Source organism: Haliotis rufescens, unplaced genomic scaffold, assembly GCF_023055435.1.
Source record: "Haliotis rufescens isolate VD_foot unplaced genomic scaffold, xgHalRufe1.0.p SCAF_12, whole genome shotgun sequence".
Taxonomy (NCBI): domain Eukaryota; kingdom Metazoa; phylum Mollusca; class Gastropoda; order Lepetellida; family Haliotidae; genus Haliotis; species Haliotis rufescens.
In genome coordinates, this window is record NW_025963802.1 from 18789933 (window position 1) to 18804031 (window position 14099).

The 14099-nt window shown below is 44.1% G+C and overlaps 1 protein-coding gene across 1 annotated transcript; it reads right to left on the bottom strand.

Moving 5' to 3' along the window:
- Nucleotides 1-3201: 3201 nt before the first annotated feature.
- Nucleotides 3202-8646, bottom strand: LOC124145660 (tripartite motif-containing protein 3-like). The gene is made up of 2 exons (XM_046515512.2): nt 8265-8646; nt 3202-5787 (listed from the first exon to the last, which is right to left on the bottom strand). Exon 2 carries the CDS (start codon nt 5777-5779, stop codon nt 3839-3841), a length of 1941 nt encoding a protein of 646 aa, XP_046371468.2. The 5' UTR covers nt 5780-5787; nt 8265-8646; the 3' UTR covers nt 3202-3838.
- Between the last annotated feature and the right edge of the window lie 5453 nt (nt 8647-14099).

A 14099-nucleotide genomic window follows, 5' to 3' on the forward strand; every position in this document is an offset into this window, starting at 1 on the left:
GGATAGAGACAACGGGCGCCACACGAGTGAGTGAGTGAGGGATTTAGAGAGGGAGGGGTGAGGGATGGAGAGTCAGTAAGGGAGGGTAAGTAAGGGAGGGAGTCATGGAGGGAGTCAGGAAGGGAGACAACGGGCGCCACACGTTATGAGTAAGTGAGTGAGGGGTACAGAGATGTTATCAGAGCGGAATGATACAAAACGGGCTTCACACATAAGTGAGTGAGCCTCTTTTAGCAATAGCCAAGCACTTTCACGACTTGGAACTAAGAATGTGTTTCACGCACTGTGCCAACGTGGGGAATCGAACCCGGGCTTCGAGCGAACGCATCATGCGAAGGTTTCCCAATTCACTGAAGCGAGACTCAGTTCGTGACGTCACCCGTTAATTACTGAGAGTGTAATGCCGCCAACGAAGCACGACTTGAACAGACGGACTCCTGGTGTTATAGTCGCGGTATCACGTATATTATTCGTAGAGAATTCTTAATGCGACCAGTGCTGATGAATATATTATTAGCTGATGGCCATGTCTCTTTTGACCGCCTCCGTGGTCTAGTGGTAGAGCGTCCGCCCGGAGAGCGGAAAGTCCGGGGTTCGATCCCCGGCCGCGTCATACCAAAAGAAATTAAAAGATGGTACTTGTTGTTACCCTGTCTGGCGATCGGCATAAAGGGGCAAAAACAAGGACTGGTCGGCTCGGAGTCAGTATACTGTGTCTGAGTGGGGTATTCATGTTAAACTGCGGCATGGTATCTCAGTGGGCTACCACTATAAATCGGCATCAGTCCGGACTAGTACAAGCAGCCACACACACACACATAAGTGTAATAATCTTGGACGCGACGTTAAACCCTACTTCACCTCACCTCACCATGTCCCTTTTGTTTCACGACGATATATATTGTCGCGGGCCGAGAATTAAGTGACCATACTTTTTCAGATATAAAAAAAGCGTGATTATCTCCACTTGCACAGTTAATACACGCCTAAACCCCTGACGCCAGTGTCCGTCCATAATAAGTCAGCCCACAAAATCCTTCGGGTTTCAACCAAGCTGTTCACTTGCGTGGGGGCGTTCAAGGTTACAAAAGTAAGCTCCCTTTATGTATTTGAAATGCGGTCAACGAGACGCGTTGGGTAAAGAGAGAGAGGAGGGAGATTTTTTGGGTATGTTTTTTTTCTATCTCGCTCCTCTCACACACTGAAGCAACTTCACCTGAGATACCTTTGTTCCCCATCTCACACACACGAGCAGCCTCACATAATAGAACTATATGTTCACCACGCTCACAACACACTCACTCACTGTACGTTATTTTTTAAGCCAATGGGTGTCAGGTGGTTGCAACAAATACCAGACTAACTTGGGAAATGTTATCAAACATATATGTGAAGCAGTGAAACAGCACTGTGATTTGATCCTTACATTTATTCATAATATAAGTAGCATGCTGGACACAGCTTTCAAGTCACACAATAACGTTCAAAGGGACAGACCCGCGAAGACCCAGGGTAGAATAGATCTTCAGCAACCAACGTTTGCCGTAAAACGTGACTATGCTTGTCGTAAAAGGCGACTAACGGGATCGAGTGGTCAGGCTCGCTGACTTGGTTGATGCATGTCATCGATCCCACATTGCGAGGTTCGATGCTCATGATATCAATCACTGGATTGTCTGGTCCAGACACGATTTTTTACAGACCGCCGTCATATAGCTGGAATATTGCTGAGTGCGGCGTTAAACAACAAACAAACCAACCACCCAAAAAAAGGACATAGTTGATACCGTAAAGTTCACATTCAACTGGCCCATGTCACAGGTTCCTCCACCTTCGAAACATGAGTGAGTGAGTGAGTTTAACGCTGCTTTGAACAGTATTCCAGTAATATCGCCTCGTGCAAGCTTAATGTGGGAGGAAAGCCCGAAGTGATGCAGGTCTCAGACGTTTACCACTTCGGTGAAACCCACGAGCACGGGTATGGTGCTGACAAACCTAGAAACATAATCGGGTTTCTGGCGTGCCCAAGGGACGCAACTCTGCACAGCGAATCGCGGCGCCTTAGACGACTGGCCCCCTTCGAAACATGAAGTATCGAAGTACAGCATTTGTTCCCTCAGGGTAACCGGGTGGATGAAGCGAGGTGCAGTATCTGTGCCTTAATACGGGGTGTGAAGTGTGGAGAAATGTGTTTTTTACGCTGGGTTCAACATTACTGCACTTATGATCTCTCTGTGTGGGTGCTTGTAATAGGCGGCTTTATAAGTGTGAGTGAGTTGGGTTTAACGCCGCTTTTAACACTATTCCAGTTATATCGCGGCGTGTCACCTTAATGTGGGAGGAAAGCCCGAAGTGATGCAGGTCTTCGACGTTTACCACTTCGGTGAAACCCACGAGCACGGGTATGGTGCTGACAAACCTAGAAACATAATCGGGGCGAACCGGGATTCGAACCCACAATCATAGGTTTCTGGCGTGCCCAAGGGACGCAAGTCTGCACAGCGAATCGCGGCGCCTTAGACGACTGGGCCACCCGTACCCCCCTTTAACAGAGTTAGCCCACTGTGATACCATGCTGCAGTTTAACATGGATACCTCACTCGGACAAAATATCCTGACTCCGAGTCGACCAGTCCTTGTTTTATTCTCGGGCAGGGGAACAAAAAGTACCATCTCTTAATGTCTTTGGGTATGACACGGCCGTGAATCAAACCACCGATCTTTCGCCCTTTGGGCAGATGCTCTAGCCACTAGACCACGGAAGCGGTCGAGCCTTAAACGAAGTATCACTATGTACAGTGAACCCACGTTAACCCGGCGTACTGTTCCCAATGAGTGAGTATGGTTTTACGCCGCTTATACGAATATTCCATCAACAGTCCTCGACGGGGGACACCAGAAATGCGCTTCACACATTGTACCCATGTGGGGAATCGAACCCGTGTCGTCGGCGTGACGAGCGAACGCTTTAACCACGAGGCTTCCCCACCGCCACCTGTTCCCAGCAAAACGTCCAGATTAACAAAGTTCCGGATTAACGAATCACATGTACAAAGAAGTATTCAAGTAGTGAACAAAAATGTTGCCCACCGTATGTAATACAAGATCGTACCTTAATGACTTTCATTCAAATAATGTCCTGTACTGATATAGTGCTGTGTATTGAATGTTCAGGTCCAAAACATAAGAAATTTCCCATTATCTCCGTAAATGCCATGTTTATTCAAACAGTTATTATCACAATGATGATCATAATTTCGTAAAAACAAAGTCTGTGAACAATACTTGATAGCTGCTTCTATACAAAGCATACTGGGTGCATACTAAATGACGTTAATATGTATTATGGGCATGTGTCCTAAATACTGAATAAATTTCAGCAGTATTCGTTCATTTGTATAAAAAAAAGTATTAACAGTACGGATAGCGGGGCTGCTGGGTTAACGAGGCCCGTATTAACAGGGTGCCATTGTACATGGCATTGGACCGCGGTGAGTCTGCTTGATGTGGGAGGAAGTCCGAAGTGATGCAGGTCTTAGACCACTTTGGTGGAAGCCACGTGCAGTGATACGGGGCTATAACACACCTGGAAACATAATCAGGGCGAACCAGGATTCGAACCCACGATCATAGGTTTCCGACACGCCTAAAGCACACTATCCTGCATAGCGAATTCACGGCGCCGTGGACGACTGGTCCACCCGTGTCCCAACTCCTCTCGTGGATTTACTTAGGAGATCCAAACATTTATGAAGCTGACACGGTTAATTGTACACCACGTAATATATAACCCGATCGTCTAGTAACACGGAAGTTCTTGAAACATTCAATCTCAATTCTAAGACGTGTTTGTCGTAACCCTGCCGACGCTAAAAACACAAATTTCATCCTGTTTGTGGGTGAGGTATATTGTCCCATCTCCCCCAGCCCACACACCTCGAGGTGTGTCCACCCCATCAATTGTCCTCAACACCGCCCCTTTATACTGCCCCCCGTCTAACAAACTTAACACACCTCGACTCTCCGCGAACACAACCCGTCCCTGAGGGTCACAGTACACGCCACCGGGGTTCTCGAGCTTCAGCGCCCCCTGGGGGTGGAAGCACCATACTATCACCCCCTCTCGTGTCAAGCAAGTGAGGGTTCCAGCGTCTCTGTCCGACACAAGAATATGCCCCTTGGGTGTGGAGCACAGGTATGCTGGGTAGGTAAATAAAGGCGCCCCTGCTGCATCGCGGGAGAAGGAGTGCAGCACCTCCCCGCTCACGTTGATGATGTCAACGGAAGGAGGGGTGCTGCCTCCACTGGCTACCAGAGTGTTTCGGTCAAGGGCGGCAAGAGCTGAGTATTTCTTCTCTGCGACAACGGAAGACAACAACATCATTGACGACCCAACCTTGAGAACGCATATCTGCTGAGCTAGAGGAATAGTCACTGCGATCGTCGTATGAGACAGGGCTGTGACGGACCAGGGTTTCCCGCCAAGGAGCAGACGACTGTCTCGGTCACGTCTGCTGTAGAACGCCTTCACGCATTGGTTGTTCCAGTCTGTCACGATGACGATTTTGCCGTGTGAACCTCCAGCCTGAGTTAGAACAACGATGTCATTAAGTTTCGGAGGCTGATCATCCTCTCTGTGTTTACCCGAAATAGTTTTCAACTTCACTGGTTTGTTGGTGGGCTGTGATTGGACGGGATCTGCGATAGTGTGGGATCGACTCCTTCGGAAGTGTGCTGTCCCACTCTGATTCCGTTTCGCATTTAGTGTAACTTGTTGATTATCCGGAGACGGGCGAGGTGTAATTGTTGGCTTCTTCGCAACCGTTTCTTTCTTCCGTTGTTCCAGAACCACCTCGCCTATTTGGGAAGCGTTGTGGTTCAGTTTCTTTAAATACGTTCCGCCCATAAATCTGAGTTCGACTCTTTGAAGTTGCCCACAGAGGGAAGATATAGAAGGCACATGAACAGAACCAACGTTTTCAAAACTGGAATGTTTTCCGAGGATATCAGCGGCTGTTCCCTCAGACACCAGCTCCGTCAGTTGAACCAAGGCCTGGTGCGATGCCTTCTGTTGGTCCCGGAAGGTGTCGATCTTCAGGTCAACTGTTTCGTTCAGTGTCTCGTGCTTCTCCTCCAGGTCCTGCAACATTTCCGCTTCACGGTTCCGTATCACAGCAACCAATGACTCGGTGTACTTCTTGATGTCACTCGTACACTCATCCTTCAAACCACGGATCCTGTCCAACTGCTTCTTGACCTTTGCCACTTCATCTCGCGACTGAACGAGAGTGTCGTTCATCTGTCTTCTTATCGCATTAAGATGTACCCGCTTGTCGTCTGCTGCCTCCTCCAACGTCACTACGAGGGAACAGCCACGATGGGCTATCCCGGCACACAAATGACATATTGGCTTAACACACTGAACACAGAACAGGTCCAGCTCTTTCTGAGAATGCTCGGCACAAAATGGCCCTTCCCCAGGTGATGTAGAACCGGGTTTCTCTTCAAGAGCTTTCATCAATTTGTTCAAATGGAAATTAGTCTTAAACAAGGCTGCCCATTCTTGGGGGCGCCGCTTTGGATCTGGAGCCTTGATAAAGTCTCGACACACTGGGCAGGAGAAGCCATTTTTCTTGACGGCCCCCTGCACCCCCTTGATGTAGTCGGCCAGGCAGTGCTCGCAGAAAGTATGGAGGCAAGGTAGGGTCTTGGGCGTCTCGTACGTGTCGTAGCAGATTGTACACTGCAGTACCTCGTCCTGGATTCGCGACATCGCCATGACGCCACCTAGCGGAAGGAAAGAGACACAAGGGACAGTTATTACGCGTCCTTCATCATGGTTCTACATTGACTCTCGGCTTAAATCACAAGGCGTTTTGTTTTAATTTCATTGTTTACAGATCCGAAGAAGAAAAATCAAATTACAAGAATGTAATTTCTTATTTCACAAATTAAAACAAATATTTTACAACATTTTTATATACATCACTAAGCATGGCCCATTTGTTTTAACCCGGGAACTGAATTGTTTGTTAAACCCTATTTGTCGATGACGTTACTTCGTTCGTCTACAATTTAATTTGACGATGGAACAATTTGACGAAGAAGATGTGGCGCCATCGGGTCTCCAGCCCGCAAAATCCGCACCGAAAGCTATCGTTTACAGAGTTTTGCACGGCGCCATAGAAAACATCAATAAAATATGTATTTACATCAAGACCAAAAGTGAATCCAAATTAGAGATAGTTAGTGGATAATAACTTCCTTATTAACTTAACGGCGATGTTTACAGTAAACAAAGAAGTTGTTATCCATAAACTATCTCAACTTTGTCAATTTCTAAGTCATGCCTATCAAACAATTCAACAGTGAATCCGTTTAAGCCCAGGGATAGTGTGTTCAGTGCGTTATTCTATACATTGAGCTTCCGTACTGTTTAGTGGCTTTTCTTTGAAAGAAACCAACACATAGGGTAAAAAATACACTCTTTCTTCACCAATGCTTTGTTTTCTCATGAATAGAACAATCTTCAAGATAAAGTAATCATCAGTTAACTGATAAATGTGCGCGAGTTGGTCCTAAAATAATTGCACACTTTCCCCGGGGACATGCAAAACATGGACGCGCCAAAGCGCGAGATGCCAAAAAAACATTTTTCACGTGCATCACGCAGGGGCTACACACACCGTGTTCTCGCAGTGAAACAGAGTTCTTGATTATCTTTTAGATATTTAGATATCTTCCGTGCTAAAACTCTGATAAGTTGAAATAGGATCATTGTTGTCGTTGTGGCCTTTCCAAACAGATCAGTTTGCAGTCAATGACTTTTGACTCATTTTAATTAAAACTTGGCGGGGATGTCACGTGTAAGAAGCGACTAACGGGATCGGGTGGTCAGGCTTGCTGACTTGGTTTATACTTGACATCGTATCCTAATTACGTTGATCGACGTTGTTGATGTCCATCGCTGGATTGGTTAGGTTAGGTTATTTGGTGTTTTACGCCGCACTCAGCAATATTCCAGCTATATGACGGCGGTCTGTAAATAATCGAGTCTGGACCAGACAATCCAGTGATTGACATCATGGGCATCGATCCACGCAATTGGGATCGATGACATGCACCAACAAAGTCAGCGAGCCTGACCACCCGATCCCGTTAGTAGCCTTTTACTACAAGCATAGTCGCGTTTTATGGCAAGGATGGGTGGTTGAAGGCCTGTTCTACCCCGGATCTTCACGGGTTGCGAAAATAAGAATTTTCGGTATTCGCTTGGGTGGATAAGGCAACAAAGAAGCTTAGTAACAAAGTGTATAATTTGAAATATGCTTTTAATCATTGCCTACGTTAAATATTAAAGTGAGAGCCAAAAATCAGTTGGGTTGCTGAAGATCTATTCTACTCCGGAATCTTCACAGGTCCATCGCTGGATTGTCTGGTCCAGACCACATGCCCTTGTGTCGTTGCTTTAATATTTCTAGATCAATTAATATCACGAGTGTCAGAAATACACTGTCCTCATTTTATTTTATTTAAGCAACGACACAAGGGCCTGTGGTTCAGACTCGAGTATTATCAGACCGCCGTCATATTGCTGGAATAGTGCTGAGTGCGGCGTTAAACAATAAGAATGCAGTATACCGGACACCTTCCGCCATTTTGGTAAGGATGTGCACGAGCTCATTCCTTAGTAACTGTTTCTATGTTTTTCAGGCGCCATTTCTGTCGCCTCGCTAAAACAACAGGGGGTTTGGGGGGCTTGCCCCCAACTCAAGCTTGAATTAAATGTTTTTGTGAAATCTTTAATTACCATAGTAGATACACAATACATTACATTATTAGTGGCATCAAACAAACATGGTGTCAGATATAATGCATGTGTACCCAACAAACAAGAACCAAAAAAATCATATTATTTTATAGAAATGTCTTCATTGACTAGTTATAAACTTTTTCATATATATTTTGAAGAGAGGGGGGGGGGGGGGGGGGGGGGGAGGGGTAGGTCTCACCACATTATTTCACAGGATACACGCTTTTGGATGATGTACGGTATATATATGACCCAATTAACAACACAAACAGAACATATTACACTTGTGGAAAAGATACGTCACTGTCATCCATTATCAAAATCACTATCAGTTAAAAAATGACAACAGCTTGCTTATCAAAGGACAGGCTATCACCACAGCATGTCAACACACTGCCATCACACACACACACAATACATGTAAGATCCAGTGTAAACATTGAGCCACTACCTGCTGATCATGTCCGCATTCAACACGCCGGGGTAGTTATAGCTGGCGGTATAGGGAGATGGCTCAGTGGATACAGTGTGTACGGACTCTGTACCATCGTCGGAGACAACGTTGTAGTCGATGACCGTGTTACTGTCCACTGCCAGCTGACGATCAACTTTCACCCAGGACCTGGAGGGCGTTATGTCCGGAAGTGAACTTCGTCGTTCATGTGATGGCCGTTTCGTAGTATCAAATTTCGTGTGTCTACGATATTACGAGCGATGCGTGCAGTACCACTGCCAACATGATAGCTGGAGAACATACATGTTATTAGATTCTCCTGACCGGAACAGATTTATCTGTCGGGCTGTTTTGATCAAATGAAAGATCAAGGGAGACAACTTCTGTCGCCCTATAGAAATTGTGAAATAATTGATCGAGTTCAAAGGTAGTCAGCACCACGTGAGTTCAAATCTTACAAAAAAAGACGCGAGTGAAGGAAAAACTTACAAAAAACATATTTTATATTTCAAGATGTGTGTTCTATGTTTTATCTGTTTCGTGGAAAGCATGACACATGAGAAGGTAATACTTAATGGTTTTATCTGTTAAAGCCGCATCATTCGTTCAGCTCCAACGCTCATACTATTTTACTGGGTATTTTCGAGTGTGTTGAGGTTGCCAATTAATTAAAGATAGCGAGTATTGTGTTTTTACACATGTTTTGGTGAAATGACTGGTATGTCCTTCCTCCGTTAGAGTACAGTACATATAAAGTCGTGACGTGTGACCTAAAGTCTCTCAGACGCCGATGCGCCTTGGAACGGTGTCATGGTTCTTAAACTACTCTGGGGCGGTCGGGTAGCCTAGTGGTTAAAGCGTTCGCTCGTCACGCCGAAGACCCGGGTTCGATTCCCGACATGGGTACAATGTGTGAAGCCCATTTCTGGTGTCCCCCGCCGTGATATTGCTGGAATATTGCTAAAAGCGGCGTAAAACCACACTCCCAAACTCACTTAAACTACTCTGATTTGTCATAACAAGTGGTTTACTGCGTTCAATATGTGATTTGAGCATAATTCTGTTTTCATCGCTCGTTTAGGGTCATAGATTTACTGATGTTGGAAATAGATATAAACTGATTTTTGGCTCTCACTTTAATATTTAACGTAGGCAATGATTAAAAGCATATTTCAAATTATACACTTTGTTACTAAGTTTCTGTGTTGCCCTATCCACCCAAGCGAATACAGAAAATTCTTATTTTCGCAACCCGTGAAGATCCGGGGTAGTACAGGCCTTCAGCCACCCATCCTTGCCATAAAAGGCGACTATGTTTGTCGTAAGAGGCGACTAACGGGATCGGGTGGTCAGGCTCGCAGGCTTGGTTGATGAATGTTATCATATCCCAATTGCGCGGATCGATGCTCATGATACCAATCACTGGATTGTCTGGTCCAGACAAGATTATTTACAGACCGCCGTGATATAGGTGGAATATATTGTTTGTTGTTTAACGCCGCACCCAGCAATATTCCAGCTATATGACGGCGGTCTGTAAATAATCGAGTCTGGACCACACAATCCAGTGGTTGACATCATGCGCATCAATCCATGCAATTGGGATACCATGACATACATCAAACAAGTCAGCGAGCCTGATCACCCAATCCCGTTAGTCGCCTCTTAGGACAAGCATGGGTTGCTGAATATCTATTCTAATCCGGATCTTCACGGGTGGTTTTCGTCGGTAAACTCTGATGATAATAGCACAAAACTACATTTGTATTTCATTAACGTTTCCTTCATTCAATAACTTCGTAGTTTATTATTTCAATTATTAATATACATGCAGAATTATTTTACTTAAAAAGTCTCAATTTGCCTCATTTACTCACCTGAAAATTATGATTTTCTCCTTGCATCTATTTTCTCATTTATTCGGTTCAAACCAGCATAAAGGTTGTAATACTTTTCATACTGAATTATTTCAAAGAGTCATAATGAAAATCTAACCGCTAAGATTGTACGGTCAAACCTCAATCGATTTCTTATTAAATTCTATTAACGAGACGAGTACTTTCAAGTAGTGATCACTGGCGCGGTCGTGTAGCCTTGTGGTTAAAGCGTTCACTCGTCACGCCGAAAACCCGGGTTCGATTATCGACATGGGTACAATGGTTGAAGCCCATTTCTGGTGTCCCCCGCGTGATATTGCTGGAATACTGCTAAAAGCGGCGTTAAACCAAACTTACTCACTCACACTCAAGTACTTACTGATCTGACACACCACAATTTGAAACATTCGGGCTTGTAGAGTTATCTCCCTTGGATCGCTGTGCGGCTGGCTTTATAATTATCAATAAATATGCTTGTCAGTAGATAGTCCTGCTGTGACTGAAACGAGTTGGTTCCCTTGATCGATATTATCACAGATAGTTTGTTGTCTACCTAGCTCTGTCTGTAGAGCGATTAATGTATCAGTAACAACATCACTGCCAGTCACCATACACCACGTTTGTTAAAAGCAATTGTAAATAACGAAAGTTTAATCAATTTTAAACATTAACGACAAGCAGTTTGGGCACCAACACATTATCTCTGCTTTAATTTCGCATTTTATTTTATGTATTTTTATTCTTTAGTAGATTAAATAATTCAGGAACGAAATATTTTGTTCGCAAAAAGGTGTCCAATCGTAGCTTTAATTAGAAATTAAAACAGCAGTTGTGTGTGGGCGCGCGCGTGTGCGTGAGTGCGTGCGTGTGTGTGTGTGTGTAGGGGGTGAATGTTCGAGGGGGCTATATTTGTTGATATGTAGGTAGGCAGGTATGAATCTGCACAATAAGCACATTTCATCCCCGCATCCACCCCCACACACACACCTTTGGATGACTGTTGGGACACGGAGGGGTTTGAGGGTGGAGGGGTGTAGACAATGGAAACAGCCACGGGTTGTTAACCGATACACTTCACCTGGTTAACCACGACCGGGTGTTTCAGAGACAGTGTATTCATGTTTACAGAACGGATACGTCTCATCAGGAATTGTTGTGACAAGACTCTGTGTTGACACGCGAGGGCGTGGGAGGACATAGTGGGTTGGGGGTCGGGCATGCGTTCATGGGGGACACTAAAGGATCTGTTTGGAGGTAACGTGAACCCTATCAGCGATGTTTACCAACGACGGAGCTGCTGTCTCTTAGGATAACATGAGAAGATGTAGTTATTGAGACGTTCCTGTCCCCTTGTTTCATTAACAACAGGTTATAGTGAGCTTACGTCCTTCACCGTCATAGATTCCCGTTTAACACGATATATCATGCGTCATAGATGACTGAAAGACATTCCCATCCGTATATTTCTTATATGAGATATCAACATTTAGTACAGCCTCTTTAAGGATGTTAATCGAATGTACAAGTTTTTAAAACAATTTACCCAGGGTTTGATAATGATGACTCCTTGAATACAGAGACCATATAATAATCTATATATGGTCTCTGCTGAATACAATACGACCTCGGCAATGTCGGACAAGTTCATTTTATGAACAGGGGGGTTAAGTTCGGTAATTCCTAGATTCTAACAAGTTTAACGTCGATCATCTGTACCTTTTCTCCCTATACCGATTGTCATATCTCTCCCACTTTTGAGTTTGATCGTTGGCCATTGTTCAGCTGGTTATATCCCATTAGTTAGACGTCCCATTAGTTAGCTATAGACGTCCCAATTGTTAGACATGTTTATTTCGGCAAAGAGGGAATATACCTACAGGTGTAATGGATCAGTCCTAACTAGATTAAAGTACTGAGTAGGGATAGGGGACTCACAGTTTAGGGAGTATATATGTTATAATTTCGTTTAATTAACCTAAATTACCTTACTCTCAGCACACGTTCAATAGGCATGAGATTAACTATGTAAACTATGGAGTATCTTAATTGTCTTACTGTATGATCAGTTGAAGGAGTTGAGTTTAGATTATCTACTCATCAAACAAATAAAAATGATTATCAGTATCGATATGGCTGGTTTAAGGAAAGTAGAGTACCTCACCTCTCGGCGTGGAAGTGGGCAGTTGATATTAGATGGATATATTTACAACAGAAACCGCGAGAGGCAAACTGACAAGGTTTGTTCATCTTGCAATCAGGCAGAAACCATTGACCACCTGTTACTAGAATGTCAAGACCATGCCCCAGCCCGGGCTAGGTTAAAACAAGAATTGCAGTTAGATCCGCTATCTGTCATAGATCTCCTAAAGCCAAGAGATGCAATAGCGAAGGCCAAACTAACTCTATTTCTGAGAGATGGACAGCTGCTCGAACGTATATAAACAGAGCAGCCAAGGATAAAAATGAAATCATATCAATATAAGAAAATAGAAATCATATCAATGCAAAAACAGAACTTATGTGAACACCGAACTCACAATAGATATATGAACCCTTCTCACACACAGGAGTCCCAAAGAGGGACAGGTCAGCCGAAATTGCCTAGGCAGAAGGCGACCTCTTAAACACCTAATGCAACAACAACAACAACGAGAGGCAAACCTGCACACATTGGAGATGTGTCGTCAAGACGTGCAATGGGAAATGTACGACTGTCGGTGACTTTCTTTGCAATCAGTCGGAACATAACATCCGCCTGAAGATGAAACCAGAGTGAACTTTGTCAGAAATCTTCGTAAAAGAGCGCGAGAAGAAACCACACAGATGCAGGCATTGTACGAGGAGCAAGTCACTCAAGTAGATGAACCCAACATGCCAGCGATGCCATCATTTCAGAGCGTAAAAAATGCACTTTACAGGTAAATATCATCCCGTATTTTTGACTTGGTTAGAATTTACTTCTTTTTTTTTACTTCCAACATAACTTGTTTCGCTCTTAAACATTTCAAGTTAATGAAATCATTATCAATATTTCATGTAACATATGTGTAACTGTTCCTTTGCTCTTGTTCAGGTGTTACATTCCAGCGTTACCCAGGTCGCGGTCAGCAGTAGACATTGAAGACAAATGGTCAGAGACAACAGATGGACGTCCCTTTCTACTGTTCAGCGACGGCGACGATGACAAGATCCTGGCTTTCTCCACTGCAGAACAGATACAAGCCCTCCAGGAAGCTGACACCCTTCACATGGATGGTACCTTCACAGCATGTCCAGGTTTATGGGATCAAGTATACATCAGTCATGCCAGAGTTAGTCCCTACACCTTCCCTCTAGTGTTCGCCCTTTTGCCAGATCGCCAAGCAACAACCTATGGCCGGCTTTTTCGACAACTGAGGACAGAAGTTCAAGAGCGACTCAACAGACCTCTGTCACCTAGCACTCTTGCTTCGTCTGGGATAAATAAACTGTAAAAGTTATTAAATGTAAAGTGTACATTACTTAAAACTGTCACAAAGTGTTGTTACAAACTGTATAAAATTTATCAAATGTAAAGTGTCATTAAATGTTAAGTATAATATTAAAGTATCTATTTAAAGCTACTTTGCTTTGTTTGTCAGATCTTATCTGGACTATTCCATTTTAAGGTCTGAGGTAACAAGCATAACTATTGGGACGTCTAACTAATGGGAGGACACCGTTCAGCTACATCCATGGGGAACAACTCACAAAACACTCCCTTTCAAAATTAACGTCGTCTAATTTACGACGTCATCAAGTTGCGAAATCGTGTTCGAATCTCCAGAAAAGACGTCATGATAGAACAATGTTTTACCGTGTAATAAACCACGCTTCGTTCTTCATTGTTCTTTGAGATTTATCGCGTAGCTATCTAAGAAGAACTGATCAATTCATAATTCATATTTACGACATTTAAGACTGGTTGTGGTTGATA

What these genes read in the sequence shown, in the direction of transcription:
- LOC124145660 (XM_046515512.2), bottom strand. Translation starts at nt 5,779, where the DNA reads ATGGCGATGTCGCGAATCCAGGACGAGGTACTGCAGTGTACAATCTGC.